General features: G+C 42.2%; 1 protein-coding gene across 2 annotated transcripts in view; it reads right to left on the minus strand.

Annotated features, from left to right (window-relative positions):
• Nucleotides 1-19,476, minus strand: part of MYH10 (myosin heavy chain 10) — a 108,025-nt gene that overhangs the window by 80,265 nt on the left and 8,284 nt on the right. For both annotated transcript variants that reach the window (XM_075111409.1, XM_075111410.1), the window contains exon 3: nt 11,252-11,408. In XM_075111409.1, coding sequence (XP_074967510.1) covers nt 11,252-11,408 — 157 coding nt within the window. The remainder of the gene's footprint in view (nt 1-11,251; nt 11,409-19,476) is intronic.

Genomic DNA, 19,476 nt, shown 5'->3' on the forward strand with positions numbered 1-19,476 from the left:
TACTCTTCTTCAGCAGTGCAGTCGAGTTATTACTTTCTCCAGTCACTGAATACCACAGGAAGTTCTAAAACACTTCCCTGGGAGAACACTGTTACGGTTCTCATGAGATGTTTCTCATCAGACAAAAGCTCAGGAGCTTCCACCACTTTACATGCCAAAGTGCTGAGGCTACCCTGCAAGCGTGGAGAGGCACAGCACAGCCAACTCTATGTGCTGTGCAATATTCGAGATAAACACTTGTCTACAGTTAAGACTGGGGAGGTGAGGGGGAATGGATACCTCAGGTTAAGCGAGACCATTCAAACATTAACATCCTGTCCTCAAAGGACCCAAGTTAATGCTACTTTCTTATATTTTAAACACAGGTTTCCTTTAGGTTTGATTCTGAATAGTTTCTAAAGAAGTTCAATTATTCAGAGGACAAACACTACACTTTCCATACCCTCTTGTGTCTGAATCGCCACTGAGTTCCCAAGAAACTCTATTTCAGCACAACAATTTGAAATTGCACAATAAAATCCGTCCCTCAGCTTTCAAAGGAAAATTCATGGGTATATTCAAATCTCCATTCCTTTGGAAGAAAGGCATTGACCTTAAGGAAATGAAGGTCAAAAGAGCTTTTACTCACACGCACACAAACATTTTCTTCTCCCCTTTGCCATTCTTCTAAACACGAGCATCGTATATTTCTCATGCTATTTCCTGGGGGGGGAAAGGCTTAAAATCCTCTTCTCTCCCTCCCTTGAACACACAGACCTGATGCAAACATTTGTTGATGAAGTACAAAGCACTAGCATTCACCTGATTGTCAGCAGATACAGTGAGGCTATTAAAGTAATCCTTCCCTATCAGAAATCATAATTAAAATCATTGTTTACAAAATGGCTCTGATTGGTGGGGTTTTCTCCTACGTAGCTTAACACTGTTTCCATCTAAAAATTGAGTGTATATTACCCTAAGGGGCAGGGGTGTAATATCCCCCTATGGAGGGCAGGAGGGAACAGAAGGAGCATCTCCCACCAACTACAACTTCCCTCCACCCACTTTCAGCACCTAACATCACCCTTCTTCCAGCCTTAGTCTTCAATATGAAAGGGATGTGAAAAACAAGGATATGAGAAAGACGATGACTACTATTGTAGGAATTTTTGACCCAGTAAGCACTGTGAGTTCATTCCTGTACTAAAGGCGACATTCTCCTGCAGTTTTGTGGGGAGAACACACACTTAACCTCGTCTTCTAAATCTGATTCATTTCAGATGCTGAATGTAGCCATGAACAACTACCACTTTAAAAAGAGAGACAGTGACATTTTACCAGTTGCCTCTTCTAGGCCAGTTTAACTCTTCAGTGTAATAAGAAACAACACTTACAGAAAACACCCCAAAAGAGACTCATTGAGCTCCGTGCAGTCATAATAAACTAGCTGCAGTTTCCCACAGCCCCATCAGCCTCTCAAAAGCCAGTTGCGGCAGACTCCTGCCCTCCTCCCGCTCCCACGTGCTGCCCAGTGAGGCACACGCTATCCCAACCACGTTCTACCACCCTCCAGCCTTACAAAGACATGGACTATTACCATTTAATCCACAAGCACTTATATATCAGGTTACAAAGTAAACCTACTGATATAGCACGATAAACCACATACAGTCAGAATCAGTAGCACACGCCCCAAGAGCAGAAAGGCAAGGACCCAAAATTAGGAGGCGAGGATGATTCTCCAGAACACTTTACCAGTAGCCAGCAAATTCTGCAATTTCCTGATCCATCATCCTCAAACTTCATTAATTCCTCAAACTGCTATTTGGACGAGCATGGGCTTTCAGCACCCACTATATCCTGAGGCACGGCCTACCACAGCTTAGCCATGCTGTTAAAAAAAAAATTACTTTTTGTTGTTTTGAACATGTCACTTGTGAATTTCAGGTAATGACCCTTTGTTCTTGAGTAGGAAGGGGGGGAGGAGGATCACTATTCCCTCTCCCTGTGCCACTGCAGATTTAGACTTCTGTTATCTGACCTGAATTATTTCTATGAAGAATGCAGTGTTGATAATTTCAATTGTTCTTTGAATGTTTTCCTGTCATACTTCCTCTTTACCCAAAGCAGGGAAAGGCCAGAGCTGCACAAAGCATTGAAGATAAAATGTATTACAAGTCTATGGCAAAAGTGTTTCCTGGTTCCTTTCCCAGTTACTCCCTGCATTCCCTGATTTATAACCGTTGCTGAACACTGAATTTAGATTTCCACGGATCGGCTTCATCCCCTACAGCTCCTACTCGAGCAGTAGCAGCTCCAGCCCCACTCAGGTTCATTCCCCCAGTACGCCCCACATGTGCCACTTGACAGCAGCACTCTCCCACACTATTTTAGCCTCCTATACACTCTGAGGTGCAGCTTTTCACACCGGGCTCTCATTTTTGCTACCCTGAATCACAGTATAAGCCAAGCATCCCCTCACCACCTCTTCCCTTTTCCAGACAAGAAGTTTATAAACAAGAAGCATGAACACAAGTGCAAGTTCCATAGCAGTAACCCTGCCAAACAGTAAAAGCAGAAACCAAACAAGATCAGCCCATCTTTAACCAGTTCTTTACGTATATGAAGCTCTTTCCTCATACCGCAGTCACTTAAGAGCCTCTGGTTATGATCATTATCAAACTACTTTTGGAAAGCCACATAGGTCATCTCAGAGAGCCATCCCTTATTCGTACAGATTCACCCACAGATCAATGCATTTGCGAGGCTCTTAAAAAGCCATATGGAGCCTTATATATGATTATATGCATATGTACGTTCCTGAAAAGGCTAGTTTTATACTTTGGAACAGTTTCTACCAACATGTTTGGCACTGATCATGAGCATACTGCTCTTCAAATTCCCAGATCTGAAAAGGAATCTCAAAGAGACAGCACCCAGTAGCTAACATCTGGGTGCTTTGGTACCAAACGTCTCGTGCCAAAATGGTCACGTGCAGCACCGTCAGTCAGCCATTCCGTCTCCGAGCTTAGGAATCTGGTTCGTGCAATTTGCTACCATCATTTTTCTATTTACTAATCCTTCAGTTTGAGATTCCTTGATGTCCTCCTCAAAGGAATGTTCCCAGCCTGAGAACTTCCCTGAGCGACTTCATAGCAGGCCCACATCGAAAGACATAACTGCATGTTTCACCAGCTTTACCATCACTCTGAAGAAGCCCAGAATAAAGAGTTTTAATGCCCTGGAGTATTCAGAAAGCCACAAGCTTTTTTATTCGCCTTGCTTTATGAAACAGCATCCTAGAGGTGCACAGCACCTTGCAACTCTGAATCACTGAGGAAGGTACACAAAGTCTGTCAGTAGTCCCTAAGCAGCCAAATACCTGAATGCATCCAAGTATGGATAAGTGAAAGGAAGCTAGATATACCCCAAGATATAAATTAGCAATTGTGCCAGTGATGAGCCTTGGGTTATTGAAGGGGAGGAGCAAAACACCACCAGCCCCTCACTGCTTCTCTCCACTTGCTAAGCAATAAAAATTGCTCCTACTTCTTGTTGCTTCCTTGCCAGACTATAACAAAGAAATGTCAGTAGAGAGGAAGGGGAGGAAAAAGAAGCTACTGCAATTGCTATCATAGTAGTTATAGCATAGCTAAACTCTTGGTTCAATGCCCCAGAGGAATGCAGGCACAACTGACAAAAAGCAGTTATTGTGCAAAGCACGCAACACCTAGCAGTGCTGTTACAGTGCAACGTGCTGTCGGGATTAGAATACATTTAAATTTTTGTCACACAAGCAATAATGTCTTGATGCGTGTCATCTGAAGGCTGAAGCCATGCAGAAGTGAATTATCCATTTCACAACTACCTAGAAATAAATGGAGTTTAAATTAAACTAAAGCTTCAGAGTAGAAGCAGGTGCTGGCTGAGTAATACGCACAAAATGATTCATCTCATGAATGATTTCATAAGTTGGATGCACTTAGCCTTGAATTCCTGTCTGTAGGCTAGCACAGTCACAATTCAATTATGAGGCCAGCTTGCATAGCAAGTTTTAAAATTGAAATCATCATCAGTTGGTCAGAATATCAACCAAAGAGCCCCATGGAACTGGCAAATATGCCGCAACAGTTCAGAAGTGGGGAGAAAACAGCCAAGGAACCAAAGAAACTACAAATTCTTTGGTTAACAATTGTCATTCTGGGCTCATTTTTGAATGTAAGAAAGTTACTTCTTGAAGTTACGCAAAAAAATTTAAGTCAACCACTTCAAGTAACACTTCTAAGCAACTAAGCCTTAAGAAAAAGAGTCGTTTACTGTAAATATCATCATGCCTAATTAAGCTTGTAACCTTGAGGTTGAACACCAGTGAAGACCATGGATACAAAGACAAAGATGAGTGCTTGTGACAACAGTTCCTAAAGCACTAAAACTTTTTCTTAACTTTTTTGTTACTGTTGGAAAAGACATGATGGTATACTGTAATCTAGTTCCAGGAACCAAGTTCAGTTGAGTTTATTCAGTAAGTAACTGATGTCATTCAGAGATGGTCCAGCAAGGCCCGATAATTTAAATCATGAAAATAACTTCGCAGTCACCGAAGCACACAGATTTAATACCAAAAGACAGAACGGAAGAGCGAGGGGAAGGAGATGTGATATTGCACAATAGGTTTAGCTGACAGGAGCATTTCTCATTTTACCTCAAAATCAAAAATAATGAGGCGGAAGCCAGTTTCAGCATGATGGATTTCAGGTTTTTTTTCTATTTAATTTCTTGCTTCAAGAATCTCTCTCCACTTGACCATTAAGACCACTGTATATACCAGTGGGAATGTGATAGAAACCAATCCTGATGTTAATGTTATTGTCACCTAAGTATTGATATTCCTCACCAACCTGATCGGACAAAGTAAAAACACAGAAATCAGTGTAACAATAGAGAGACCTATAAACCCTTCACACTGCACATACCAGGCTGCTAGTTGTGCTTTGATTGCCATCCTGCACTTTGTAACTAGTTGAAAAGCTTTGGGCAATTTTTCAGTAAGTCAAGATGCAATGAATTAAGTGCAATATTAATTGCACATATAAGGGGTTCTATGCACGCCTCACATAACAGAGAATGCCAGTCATCACTCCCAGGCTTTTTAGTCTCAGAGAAATTTTTTCCTCTTCCATTTGAAGATTTAATAGACCTTTAAAGAAAAAAGTTGTCATATTTGAGTTTCGGTTCTTTCTTCTGTATCTTTGGTGGGGGGTGGGGAGGAAGTGCCCAAAAGTAGGCCTTACATCAAGATTAACTAAGAAAATCTAGATCAATATGATGATTTTAAGAGAAGTATTGCATCTGTAGGCCGTACTGGCTTCTCCAACACCAACTGTTCGCTTCACGCATTACACTCTTTCCGATAAACCTTCTCTGCAACAGGATTAAAGGCAGTCCTAAAATATCAGTGCTAATTTAGTGCTCATCAAGATGTCCTCAGGGAAACAGGATAAAAAGGAGAGACTAAGCATAATTATACAAGAGTAATATTAGTAGGCAAGCTGGTCTTTGGCAACAAAAAGCAAACAAGTTTTCCTAAATATTTGTTCCAAAGATCTTTTAAGTGTCAATGAATAACGAGGCACAATAAAACAATGCCATACTTCCTCTAGAAATACAGTGGGAGAATAGGAAGGGAGCAGGGAGAAGAGAAAGCCAAGTATGGTAAAGGCACCAGAGAAAAATTTACATTAGTGCTGCTTTCACACAGTCAAGTCTCCCTTGCTAGTAAAATAAAGTCACAGATGAGCTATTAGACTTACAGAACTCGTTTTCTTAAAGAAAATGTTAGTCCCTGTCAAAATGTTTTCTTCTTACTGCCTATAACTTTTAGGAGTACAGAAGAACACTAGCAAGTCTTGCAAATTGTATTACCAAACAGAATTAAGGTCAATGTTGTCACAGGGATTAGGATCCCAATTCCTTATGACCATGTCAACCGCCCAGCAGCCGTGAAAAGCTCAGCATAGCGTTCTATTGTGAAACACTCCAACCCTATGCATTCATGCATTCCATTTCTGTTCAGGGCTACACAGTTTCAATGCGCCTAGAAGCCCCTGGGTTATGTGCATATACTGCTTCAACATAACATTAGGAAAATGAAGAGAAAGCACAGGAGAAATCCACTAAACCACCTGTGAAGTAACACTTACCCTACTACCACACTACTTTGAAAAATAATTACTAGGGGAGAGACAGGGGAAATCCAGTATGTAAAGCTGAATTGCATGCTATTATCTTCTGAGGTCAAGGCACTAGGTAATGAGCCTTTTCCTGAAGAGAAATCCTGACTATCATAACCAGAACACACCCCAGGTCTTGCTTGGTTTCAATAAGACTGTGTTCACGCTCAATCTTTACTACAAGTCTTGCAGAAAAGGCAACACTTAGATCAAGCAATCAAAGACATTTGCTTTCCCTTGCAAAACTTGTCTCTCGAATCCCTAGCGCACCACACTGCACCACCACCGAACTGTTCAGCTGCAACACTCAGCCATTGAAAAATCATTCTCTTGTTCAACTCCCTCTTTCTTCTGACAGCTTACACCAATTCAGTACATCTCTCTGGAGAACACTATTCCCTCTCCAAGACAGCAAACTGGCCTTCTTTGAACACGTTCTGTTTTACAGCCCTTCCCCTCCACCCCTTTGTGCTCCATGTTTTCCAAGCACTGAAATAGATTTTCAGCCCCATGTCCTCCCTGCTAAAGGGCACAATGAGAGCTGACCTGTGACGGCTGCAGGGCTGAAGGTCCTCCTAAACAGGAAATTCTTCCAGGGGACAAGAATAGAGAAGCAGTTTGATGACTGGCAGTCAGCAATGCTTCCATCCAACCTCTTCCTAACAGAGAGCACTGCGAAGTGCAGTGCTCCGATTCTATCGTCAGTTAACAAAATGGAGTGTTTCCAGCTACGTTTAAGACAAGGAATAACTATCAAGGTGCATATGCATCAGTTGTTTATGCTGACCAAAAAAGCTTTGGATTTCATAATCTAGAACAGAAATCTAGGATTTGTTGTTTAAACGTAAATATTATTTTAAGCACACAACTTCAGATCAACAAAAACTTGATCTCTAAGCATCCATGTTCTGCATTAAAGGCATGAAAGCATTACAATACTGAACAACAGTTTACTCCCTGTACCCAGTTGCCAGCACAGAAAAACTGCATTTTAAGGAACCAGGTTGTTCAGAGTCACGGCTCAGGTCCAGGTATCCTGTTAATCAGCATAAATACATCTAACACCTAGAAATCAGTAGTTTGTGATTAGCTACAAGGAAAGTAAACATGATTATACTGAACAAATTACCACTGAACAGGCCAGAAAAATACAGCCAACCACTTTCATTGATGTAAATCAGTGGCTGAAGTATTTCTGTAAGGGTATGGCCATATTATCCAAAGGAATTGCATTCCTGTGATTACTAGGATTCAAACGTGAAATTGAAACCAAACACTAGGTGTCAAATACTGGAAACAAAAGTCATTCATATCAACTGAAATCTATGAATATGCAATAATCCTGGAAAAACTAATCTTCCCTACCCCACTCCCTACCATCCTATCTCTGCCTCCCAAAGCAACTACGTGCACAAACACGACACGAACTGTAGAAGAACGGTTTTATAGTTATAACTGTCTGTCAGTAACTTATCAGCAAAAGCATTTTGGTCAAGGATCATGCTGCAAATAAATGGTAGCAGAGGCCTCTGATGACTTAATCTGAAGCACTGATTAATAAAGTAGTGCTTGGTTAGAGACCTATTTCTACTAGCCAAAAGTTTCTGATAAACTGATGAAACAAAGCGTGTAAGACAAAGCCTAGCAAAACATAAGCCACAGTTACAAGATTAAGGCCATTTTGGGCATTACGTTAAATCCCTGTCTAGGGGGGAAAACCTAGCTTTCCCTACCGAATTCGATGCACACTCAGTAGCTGACCTTGTGATAACCAGATAATCACTGATAACCAGAAAATAAGTTCAATGTTGTAATAATCTCCTACTGTTAAGTATTATTTGATGACCGAATGACTAGAAAACCTCAGCTGTTGTAACTGCAAGTTTTATCTATATGGAGACTTGAATTCAGTTCCCTGACGTGACTCTTCATCTCTCTGCCTCAGGTCCCATCTAGAGGCTCTGGAAGCAGAGAGGGACCAGCACTGAGCAGAGCAAGGACCAGACTTCTCCACTTGCCCGCTTTAGACAAATACTCACTAGCCATTCTCATCATGACCAATCCCTGTGTCACAAGGCTATGTAAAGCCAGGGTGATTGTATAAAATCAATACAAATAGCCGCGAGTCTCATACTTCAGGCAAGCATACCTCCAAAAGAAGTCTGTACACCACCTTCCCCCTACGGAAAGTAGTGTCTGTAAACAGCTCCATGAGTCCATTATAAATTCAGGAGCAGCACTGTTTTCTTCTGGAGGTCTCCTCCTGTGATCCAACCCAATCAGGCAAGAACAGTTTGCTTAGTAAAATATTTGCCAAGCACAAAACTGCTAACGCCTGTTCTGGAGTTTTTATTTCTCCTTGTCAATGCAGTTGTGAAGGCTAACCATCCACATAAAGTTGACTGGCTGATTGCAGTCACTTGCTGAAATAAACAGGGAGTCGCTCCGTACAGGGGAAGGGCACTGGAAACACAGATTTAGTTAAGATTTTAAGTTATTCCTTAATAAACTGACCCTCTTGTATAGTTTAATCTATTCTTACTCCAATCTATGACTTCATTCTTCCAAATGAAAGGAATTCAAAAAAATCAATATAAAAAAAGAAAGCAAGCACAGAAAGACACAAACAGAGATTTGATTCAAAATATAAGCCTCCATATATCAGTACAGAAAGAAAACAAGACTGTAACCAAACATAAACCATCATGTGAAAATTTTAATTTCATCTTCCAAAAATAGTAAAATTTGTACATGTAGCAAGATCTCCAGAGATCTAAATCAGTACTGGCATGGTACGTGAACAAGTATATAGAGCACCTGAAGTCTGATAACTCCTGACATTGACTTACTTTATTAGAGGACACTTGTCTCAAGAACTTTTCAAAAGTTTGAGATAATTTTAAAAGATATTGTGCTTTTAGAGTGGGAAGCCCTTACCCACAGACCTCTTGAGACTGCTAGGAATAAACTCCTTAAAAGGAGGTTTACTCCATTCTTTCACATATACTTCTTATTAGGGACCCTCCGATCCAAGCTGTTAGAGGCTGCTGTTCTGGTAAAGAGGCCACAGTTTTTCTTTCATAACAACACACAAAAACAGAGCCCCTACTACCCATTGGAAGGTGTGACAACTCTTGGTGGCCCCAATTTGCTTTTCTTCCATTGCTTGCCCCTGCATCACCCCACTCAGTGGCAATAGCATAGTTTCTTCTGGGGTGAAAGAGCACTCAGCAATCCAGCAACCTGTAGTTTATTATTAAGCAGCCCTAAAGACAAAAGCGCAACTGAAGAAAGACTTACAGCAGTTTATTTAAAGACAGGAAATGTCTTTTTTTTTAAAGATTTACATTTAAACAGTTGGTTAACCTGGTAGTAGAAACAGTGTTTTCTTAGTTTATGTGAACTAGGTCAAATAGCTTATAATCAACTTCCAGCACATCTATACCAGGTCTACAGCAGAAAACACGGTAAGTTCTTCAGACCTGCCCCTTCACTACACACACTTTTCCAGATACAACATGGTCCTCTTTCCAGATCAGTAGAACAGCCACCTAAATATGAACCAATATTGGATAGTATGTCTTTCCAACATGCTACGTCAAAAGCACAATTTTACTAGAATCATGGAATCATTAAGGTTGGAAAAGACCTCTAAGATCATCAAGTCCAATCATCAATCCAACACCCCCAGGCCTCCTAAACCATGCCCTGAATTGACACGTCTACAGGGTTTTTGATCACCCCCAGGGATGGTGACTCCCCCACCTCTCTGGGCAGCCTGTGCCAGGGCCCGACCACTCTCGCAGGGAAGACATTTTCCCTAATATCCAACCTAAACCTCCCCTGACGCAGCCTGAGGCCGTTCCCTCTCGTCCTGTTACTGGTGACTTGGGAGCAGAGACCGACCCCCCCCTCACTCCAGCCCCTCTCAGGCAGCTGCAGAGAGCGAGAAGGGCTCCCCTCAGCCCCCTCTTCTCCAGGCTAAACCCCCCCAGCCCCCTCAGCCGCCCCCCAGCACACTTGTGCTCCAGACCCTGCCCCAGCCCCGCTGCCCTTCTCTGGACACGCTCCAGCCCCTCAAGGCCCTTCTTGTCCCGAGGGGCCCAAACCTGAGCCCAGCATTCGAGGTGGGGCCTCCCCAGGGCCGAGCACAGGGGCCCCATCCCTGCCCGGCTCCTGCTGGCCACACCAGTGCTGACACAAGCCCGGGGGCTGGTGGCCTCCTTGGCCACCTGGGCACTGCTGGCTCATGCCCAGCCGGCTGTCAGCCAGCACCGCCAGGGCCTTCTCCACCAGGCAGCTTTCCAACCACAACAGCATCCAGTTCAACAGCATCTGTTTATTTCAACATATTTATAGAATGCCAGCTTCACAGTTTTCATATTTGTCCAGCACAGCCTTAAAGCCAAAATTCAAAGCACGTGCCCACCATAAACTTCTTCTCTAGTCCCTATACTATACATGCCCTATACTGGTTTGGAGGAAAAAAAATTTTAAAAAACCAAAACCTTCAAGGTTAATCATTCCCCTGACCTCTTTTTGAACTCAAACATCCTACTGTTTCATTGTCACTTCAGATTATTTGTCAGCTGCCAAAACACCAACATTTTTATAGAATCAGAGAGACAAATCAGTAACATACTTTAGCTTTCACTTTTCAATCACACTTTCATTCTTCCTTCATTCAAAGCCAGTGCACGAACGTCTTTTAACATGAATCTTATCTCTTTTTTTAAGAAGAGAGTATTTCTACTACAACTTCCAGTGCCACCAGCTGGCGCAGTACACTTCCTAGTCATCTTAGTTTGCTTCTGTGCCTCAGAAGGTCAGACAAGTATGCCAACAGGGGTCAGTCTCCAGGTTATTTTTATTCTGAAAGTCTAAGGTTCTAGATAAGAAACCTTGCTCCCCCTTCTAAGTACTGGAGAAAGTTCTGGTCATGTTATAAATTACTATAAAGCTGCACAACGAAGCTCCAGAGTTTTAGGAACACTACAAAGAGTTGTTAACTAACCGTTAAGTAACATGTAACTAATTCTTACCTTGTAGCATGCATCTATATGCAGATTCAGATATTGCATAAATGTGCGGTGGCATCTCATGGCGCTTCTTTCCTCTGTACATCTCGATAATGTTTTCTGAATAAATCGGGAGGTTCTTGTAAGGATTTATAACTACGCAGAACAGCCCTGAATAGGTCTTAAACAAAAAAAGAGAAACATTTCTGTTAGTAAGCAGTATTGAAATAGAGCCATAGAGAAAACCTTTTTTACAGGTTCTATATTTACCTATGAACAAAATTGAGGTCCTTTTTATTAAGCAACTCAAAGTACATTTTACATTCAAATTATTAGTTTCTAGTTCCCTTAAAAGACTCCTTAATTACCTGCATAAAAAGCAATTTAAAGATAATAAATGTGAATAAATATGAAGCAGAGCACCTCTTTCCCACAAATAAAGCTCTCTTCCATTTGCCAAGTTACAGGATTTATGGACATCTTTTTACGTTCAACTCCTTCAGTAAAATGTGCAAAGTTATTTTTTTCATTTTTGAAGGAACTGATAATTATTTACTAGAGTATTTGAGATTTTGATAAGAAAAAAGCCTATTTCCAACCACCACTATTTCTACTATCCTACTATTTTCTCATATCTGTATGCTTTTCCTGCTCGTCAGCCTTTCCCAATCCCAAAGCAGTCTCTTCCTAGAGAAGTCATTCCCTCCACTGTCCCACCCTAGCTGATGGATAGGCAGGCAGCTGGCACTGCAGGCATTTCATAGCCTGCTTTTAGAGCTGATACTGAACAGAAGTTACCAGGACTACTATAACATCAAGAAACTCAAGCACAAATTTTACCTTCCTTATTTCAATGACCCTTACTGAGGCATTTCCGTTTAGTCAAAACACGTCTGAAATTTTACAAAATTGAGTACGCATTGCAAACGATACGTACAGGTCCACATTTCCCTGTGACTGAAGTATCAAAGACTACTTCAGAACAGTTCAATCTCTGCTCCATAGAAGTTACATATAAGGAAGTTATATAAATATATAGGGAAGGACAATTCATACAGTCAGCCGCTCACACTCTGTTATCTGGGAGGGACAGATGAGCCCGGCCTGGCTGTATGGGCCTTACTAGGGATCAAAGGTTAAGCTCACAGACAGACAGCTTTGCATCATGCAAAAAAGAGCTAATCCATGGTGTTTCCCTGAACCAAGGCAGCCGGGTGGCTCTTGCCTTTTCAGAATCAACCTAAACTGATGGTTTTTAAGAAAGCAAAATCTCTCTATTCAACTTTTTTTCATCGCAGGCTTTGAAAGTGTATTCTTTTTGGTCTTTAATATTACTCACACCTTTAATAGCACAGGAAGAGACCCCATTTTGACAGAAATGGGCAGTATCTTTCTGAATGTCAGGAAACCTGTGTTTCTTACCTTTGCAGGCTGAGAGGAGGGAAGGAATGGAGACAGTAAGCAGACAGCGTTAACAGCTGCTGAGAGCCCACAGTACTGAGCAGGTAGCTCATGATTCTTACAACATTTGTCCATTTAAAAAATATTGCTGGTACATTTTTATGAACAGAGTAGCTGAAACTACTGATCTGCTTTTTTAATATATAAAAGATTTTCTTCAGAGGAAGAGGTACCTTGTTCTTTCTACACCTACAAGGGATTCTGAAGAGACAGACAGAAGATGATCTCTGAATTGAATCAGGAGCACCATCAGTAAAGAAAGAACTTGGTTGTATGCCAGATGTCCTGACATAAGGACGCTGTATGTTCTTATAGGAAAATAATATCTCCGCTTTGGTCAGATCTGCTGGACGATAGGCACCTGCAGTGCCTTACCCAGCCAAACATCTTTGGTAATAAGGTAATTTATTTCTCAAGAGAAAGGAAACAGATGTTATCAGGTCAACTGACCCAAGCATAAAGAACAACTTATCAGTCATTAACTCAATGTAAGCATGGGGCTGTTGGCAAGCAGGCAGGTCCTCCCCAGCCTCCTGTTCCTACTGCTGTCCCTCCTGCCAGCATCAGTGCCCTTGCAGTAACTTACTTGGCTGGATACTACTGAAGAAAAATCTCAAAAAGAATTGGTTGGTAGTAGAATCATTTCCCTGACCAAACCCATTCATGGCCACTAGTGACACTGTGGGGGGAGGGAAGGCAGGACAGTTGTTTTAATAGCGTGGTACAACTGAGCAAGGAGCCAATTAACTGATAAATACTGGATCTATGTTCCTAGCCAGCCGTCCTCCCCATCATGCTCAGCTGAGGTCACCCATCTCATCTACAATTACTACGGGTGACATGAAGGCATCAAGAATTACCACAAGCCTGATTTCCATTCTAGTCTTCAGACAAGGATAGCTAGAAGAAAGGCACGTGTTCACCAAGCCCACTGTATGACAAGCAGCTCAGAAATCACTGAGCAGCACCTATGCTGTGTTTCTCTGCTACAGCCACATCTAATAAAAAAAAAAAAAACTGTTTCTGGCTGACTGCAGATGAGAGCTAGTAATGAGCAAAAGAATTCACACAGCCAAAGTCCATTTCCAGATCTGTCCCAGCACACCCTCTGACCAGTGTAACGGCGTGAACAGTTGCTGGAGCCAGCAGACCGCTTCCCTCCAGGGTGATCCTGGACTCTCATCCAGCAGCACTTCTGAGCCATGGTTTGTTTTTCACCCACCCAGTTTCAGAGACTTGCAATTTGTCTCTGTGGGCTGCTGTTCTGTATCTTACTGTGGACAGGAACTCTCAACATGGCGACTAATGGCTAAGCTGTAAGGGTATTGCTGCATATAATACCTGTATTACAGCCACCCTCTTTCAAGAGCAACACCTGTTTCTCCGCAAATTCATCTAAAACTTATCAGTTGTTTTGCTCCTTTTATCTTCAAAGGAAAATTGTTTTCCCCACCCCAGTATCACTGCCCTTCCCCAGACAAATAACCTGATCTGGTAAGTATAAAGAAAAAATCATATATCTTAAGTGCTAGGATAATAACAGCTATTTGAAGATTATCCTTCCCACCTCTCCCCAGTTGCTTTGGCATATTTTAATTCCCCCCCCACAATCACAGAGTAAGTGTTATTACTATTTAGCTACCTAAAGAATTAATAATTTATAAAAAACAAACTTAATCCTTCAGCCCTCTGTTGAGGATACCCAACCTGGAAGTCTTTCTAGACTATCTCCCGATGCAGTAACTGGATGCATCAGTGAACCTGGAACGATCAGAATACACAAAGTCCAGCTAGATGCCAACATAACCTAGCCAATCTAGAGAAAGGCCAGCAAGTGTCCTGGGTAAACAAAAAGCATTAATTTAAGAGGCTCTATATTGAACAGGGCCAATTTAGAAGTTATGAAGCACAAAATTCTTTTTCACTAGTGCTGGGGTTCATTTATGGGAAACTAAACCTAAAGAAGAGGCTTTTATCCCTGTGTCATGACATAGCTCTTCACATGCAGCATCTCAACCTCCAACACCTTGATTTCCTACTCGTTTGTCACTCAGTTAACACTCCTGCAGCTTCCCTGCAGAGTTAAAAAAATTCATCTCACTTTCTTCAAAGCATCACCACACTGTACAGCCTTAATTTATTCAAAGGAAGATGGAACCTAGTTCTCCCACAAGGCTCCCAAGTCTCCTGACCCCCATCTGTCGCAGAAAGCAAAGTATGAACATATTGGTGGGTTGTTTTAGTGGCTCGGTAGGCACAAACACAGAACGGATGCTTTTATTGAGTCAAATTTAATTGGGAGAGAGGTAAATGGTACAAAAGTCAGACTTGCAGTTATAAAACAGCTGTATAAAACAATACCAGTATATTACTCTAAGACAGCAGGTTGGAAGTATAGGCTTTCTGCATGGAAATTGAAGACATCAAAAGTAGGCTGAGATTGTTTTACACACCTTGAAAAGCTTCTTGGTGATCAGCCATAGACAGAACTAGCAGGAATACTTGCACACCTGCCTTACAGATGGACACCCTCCTTAATGAATGCCACCATGTAACCGTTAAAGATGCCCAGAGCTTTCAGGCACGCTGAAGGGGCAGAGCGATGCCCTGCATCTCCTCTCTGTTCTGCAGCACACAGACTTTGCCGAGACCGTCAGATCTGAATTACAGTTCGGATTAAGGGCTGAAGACCTGCAGTAACTAGCCAGTCTGGATGAAGATCCAAGTTTCATTAGTTTCTCAGCTGACAGAAGTAGGTACATACATTAAGAATATAAAGGCAAGCAAGGATGCTTATTTACCTTGAGAGCACGTGATCAGCTGCAAACAAGCTAATTGCCTGAAACACACACCTCTCTGCTTTACCGAGGAACAGGATATAGACAATATCAAACAACAGCAATAAGGCATGTTGGAATGCACAGTCTCTAGGCAAGGCTCCAGAGACAAATAGTAAAGCAGTGCTCTGACAGAGGCTTGTTATACAAACTCTCCTTCAGCACACTAATTGTAGAGTTTGAATGTTTCCAGATGCTTACAAGCCTTTATCCAGTAGCATATCATTTAGTAATTTGGATTTTGGTAAGCTATCCCAGACTGCAGAGTTCAGGTTCTTGGCACTGGCCTATCTGAAAACTACATTATATTCCTCGCAGTAAGCAACCCGAGAAAAAGGTATATGTAAGCGAACTACTGGCAAACAGAGCGCACATTGTTTCCAGGTGAAAGCACGTGGGAATTTAGGCTTTAAATTTGGAGCATGGGCTCCAGAGCAAGAAAGGTTTTCATGGCCTGTCTTCCCTTAAAACCACATCAAACCTTCACTGCGTAGACACAAACGCCGGTATTAGTGTCAAAAGGCTTGTACGATTCCTTAGATTAATAGCTCAGCTTTACAGTTCTTGCATCAGGAATATGCTGTTATGACTTAAGTTGGTTTCTCCTGCTGCAACATCAAAAGGCCTCTTTAAAGCATCACTTCAGAGCACGCTAGCAAGATGGGGGTAAATTTGCAGAGTTTGTAGCGATCAGTTTGCCTCACCTTAGTACCCAGGCTCAACATTTCTCTATTTCTTCAAATATAGGAAGTGACAGATTTACTCTATTACTACATAAATAATTAAGCTGAAGTTTAGCATTAGACATCTCCTATTGTTACCTGAAATATAAACCAGCAGTTTCTAGCCTAGAAAGCTAGTTTTAGGCAGTATCCCATATACCAGTTGGGTAGAGCACATTCTCTAGATTTATCAATTGCATCATCAAAGCATTTTCTTGTTTGGTTTCACTTCCTGAGGTTACGGACCCACCATTCACACTCCAAGACCTATCAAGCCCTCTGAGTTTGACACAGTTTTCTCATGCACTCCCCTTTTCCCCCCTATATGAGGCAGTTATCCAATCTTAAATTCAAGCCTTAGAAGAAGGGCAGGCAGCTCTTCAGTCTCAAAGGGGAGGAAAGCAAGGCTGTGGCCTGCGGTGGAACACACTCTCTGCTCTGCACAGAAGGTACCCACCCCCCGCCCACAGCCCCACCTCCCCTCGGGGCAGCGGCAGAGGGCCCACGCAGCTGCCCCAGCACCACAGCAGTGCCCGCACCACCACCCCAAGGCCATGCTCCTTGGCCAGGGCACAGTCAAGACTGGAACCCAGAACTTCTCCCAGACATCGCCGTACAAGCTCAAACTGCTAGATAAAAAAAACAGTAAGTCCTGTAAGCACCCAAGAAGTTGGAGTCAAGGGTGCCAACAGGGTGAGGAACCCCCTGCAGGGTAATGGGAACCTCAGCTCAAGGTTTGAGCTCGTCCCTCAGCCAGACAGAGGCTGGGGGACGACAGCCACTAACTTATTCAGGGCAACTGAAGAGTAAAAGCTGTGCATGAAGCGAATGAGGAAGGGAAGGAGCACATCACATACACAAGCTATTAAAGAAAAAGCACAGCCCAACTTCAGCAGACTTATCTATGGATGTTCTCTACAGCTAGCACTGAAGAGAGGAGGTGCACTAGTACTGTATTTTCACATTTATAGCCTTCAGGTTACATGTTTAAAGACAGAAAGCCCAACATGAGATCAGCAGTGCAGGTTACGCTCCGGCTCAGTCAGCTCACCACCACGGAGACAGACAGGCTCTGTGCCACAGCCACTCAGACAGCACGACTGCTTCAGCCACAGCAACTGCTAAGAGGTAAAACATGATCGCAGGTTGTGCCAGGGCCAGAAAAGTATTAATATCCTTTCTCAAGGTTCCTGTATAGCAGCATGTTGGAGCTTGACTGCTCTACAGGCAGCTTCCAACGGGCTTCCCGTGAGCTCTGATGCAGGCATACAGCTTGAAGGGGTGCTGTGCAGCACACTGCATTCTGCTGAGCGCTTCAACATGAGTCCATAATCCAAATTATTGCACCTTTTCAGGCTGCTAAGCTACCTTTTTTCTAAAAACACAATAGTTGACAAGAACATGCAGTTTTTCATACCTCTGCTTGCACGAGGGCAGGGAGGGCATTGATTCACCTCCCTTAAATCCCTCAGACATTTCTAATAAATTAAAACCCTACACAGAACTCTCTCATCTTGGTCACATTTATGAATCTTCCAAAAATCAGAGATAATTTAAAAACAAGTTCTTGTGTCAAAGCAGCCCTTATAATTTGAACCCCAGCATTTCTTCTGCCATATATTAGGTACTAGATCCAGTGACTGGACTGTGTTAAAGAAAAGATGAAATTAAGTAAAAACTCAATGGAGTTTTTTTAGGAGGTTCTTTTACTGAGTATCGAAGACTGGTATTGATGTGAAACATTCCCAACTGGACCAGCAAGAAAGTTAAAGCAATTAGAACACAGAAGCTTATATAACAACACAGATTGTTCTAGGTTACACGCTGGCCTCACAGGAGGCAGCAGCTTAAGAGAAGAAACAGCTTATAGACAGCTCAAGTGCAGTTTTGTAAGAGCTTCCACCCACAGCAGGCTCTGGAACTGAGGACTACAGCATATTTCTCATTCTTTCCCCTCTTCTGCCCCAATGAAATGGAAAATACATTAAAAAAAGGAAAGCAGCACAGGGCTGCAGACCAATTACAGAGGTAATACTTGTAATTATCAGAAAATATCTGCTGAAGTATTTTTAATTGCACAATAGTAAGTATGTTTTCTTCTTTACCGGTAGAAAGAAAACCCAGTAGGCCTATATACAGAGAGCAATAATTTGCAGCAAGGTTCCAGGAGCTCTCAGCCTTACATAAACAGTTCCCGACCCTTTTGAAAAAGTCTTTGCTAAAGAAGTGGAGGAGTGGGTGGGGAAGATAACGCACAGTTCATTAGAGTTTGGAGGACTTTGAAGTTGAATCTCACCCTCCTCAAGGGTGCTTCACCATCTTTTTGTCCTTCCTCAAGGAACAGCAAAACCAGTCACCTCTAATTTGACCTTATCCACAGCATGCAGACGTCTTATGCCATGTGTCCCCACCTGGAATGTTCTAGGTGAGCACCCAAGCGTAGGTCAGGGGCTCACCAGCAACCGACAGGACCAGGGAACATCCCATGGACAGTCACACCAAAGCAAGAGGCCATCTGGATACTGACATGGGTTAACAGAAGTCAAGCGTTTGAGAAATTCTATTAATTTTAATCCTTTTGACTGAATGAGGTCAGGAAGCAGTTAAGTAGTAATTGCAATGATTTATGGGGGTACAAGTAACCTACACATAATCAGCTGTGGGCAACGGACTTCCTCCAGGAGAACTGGGACTAGAACAGATGTGGCAACGCCAACATTTTTTTAATTAGATATTTATAAAGCCCAATGGATTTTTAATATCCTAGTTTTTACTGTAGCTTAGTTACACCCTATGTTTGAGTGAGCAATTCTTTCATTCCATCTTACTGCACTGGGTATGGGAATGGGAACTTCTGACAATACCTTTTTTCAGCTATAAAAGATAAATTTCAACATTCAAAGACCCATTGAGCAGACAACATACTATTTATCCAGGAACATCTCTGATATTAGTCTGCCCTTACCAGTCAGGCCAATAAAGCACAGCCATCTGCAACTCAGATGTAACACTTTTCTGGAACATCAGTAAGGTGTGTCAAACCTCTACAGGATCCATTCTGTTAGCGTTTGCTAGTGCACTTAGGGAGAAACCCATTGTGGTTATAATATTTCTGTTAACAAGATGAGCATACAGTTGTGTTTTGTTATTCATCAATGCAGTATGTAGGAACATATAAACATTTTAAATATGCCTTAAAAGGGAAATGGAAGGGTCTTTGTCAAACTAA

Source organism: Phalacrocorax aristotelis, chromosome 16 (assembly GCF_949628215.1).
Source record: "Phalacrocorax aristotelis chromosome 16, bGulAri2.1, whole genome shotgun sequence".
In the NCBI taxonomy this organism is placed as follows: domain Eukaryota; kingdom Metazoa; phylum Chordata; class Aves; order Suliformes; family Phalacrocoracidae; genus Phalacrocorax; species Phalacrocorax aristotelis.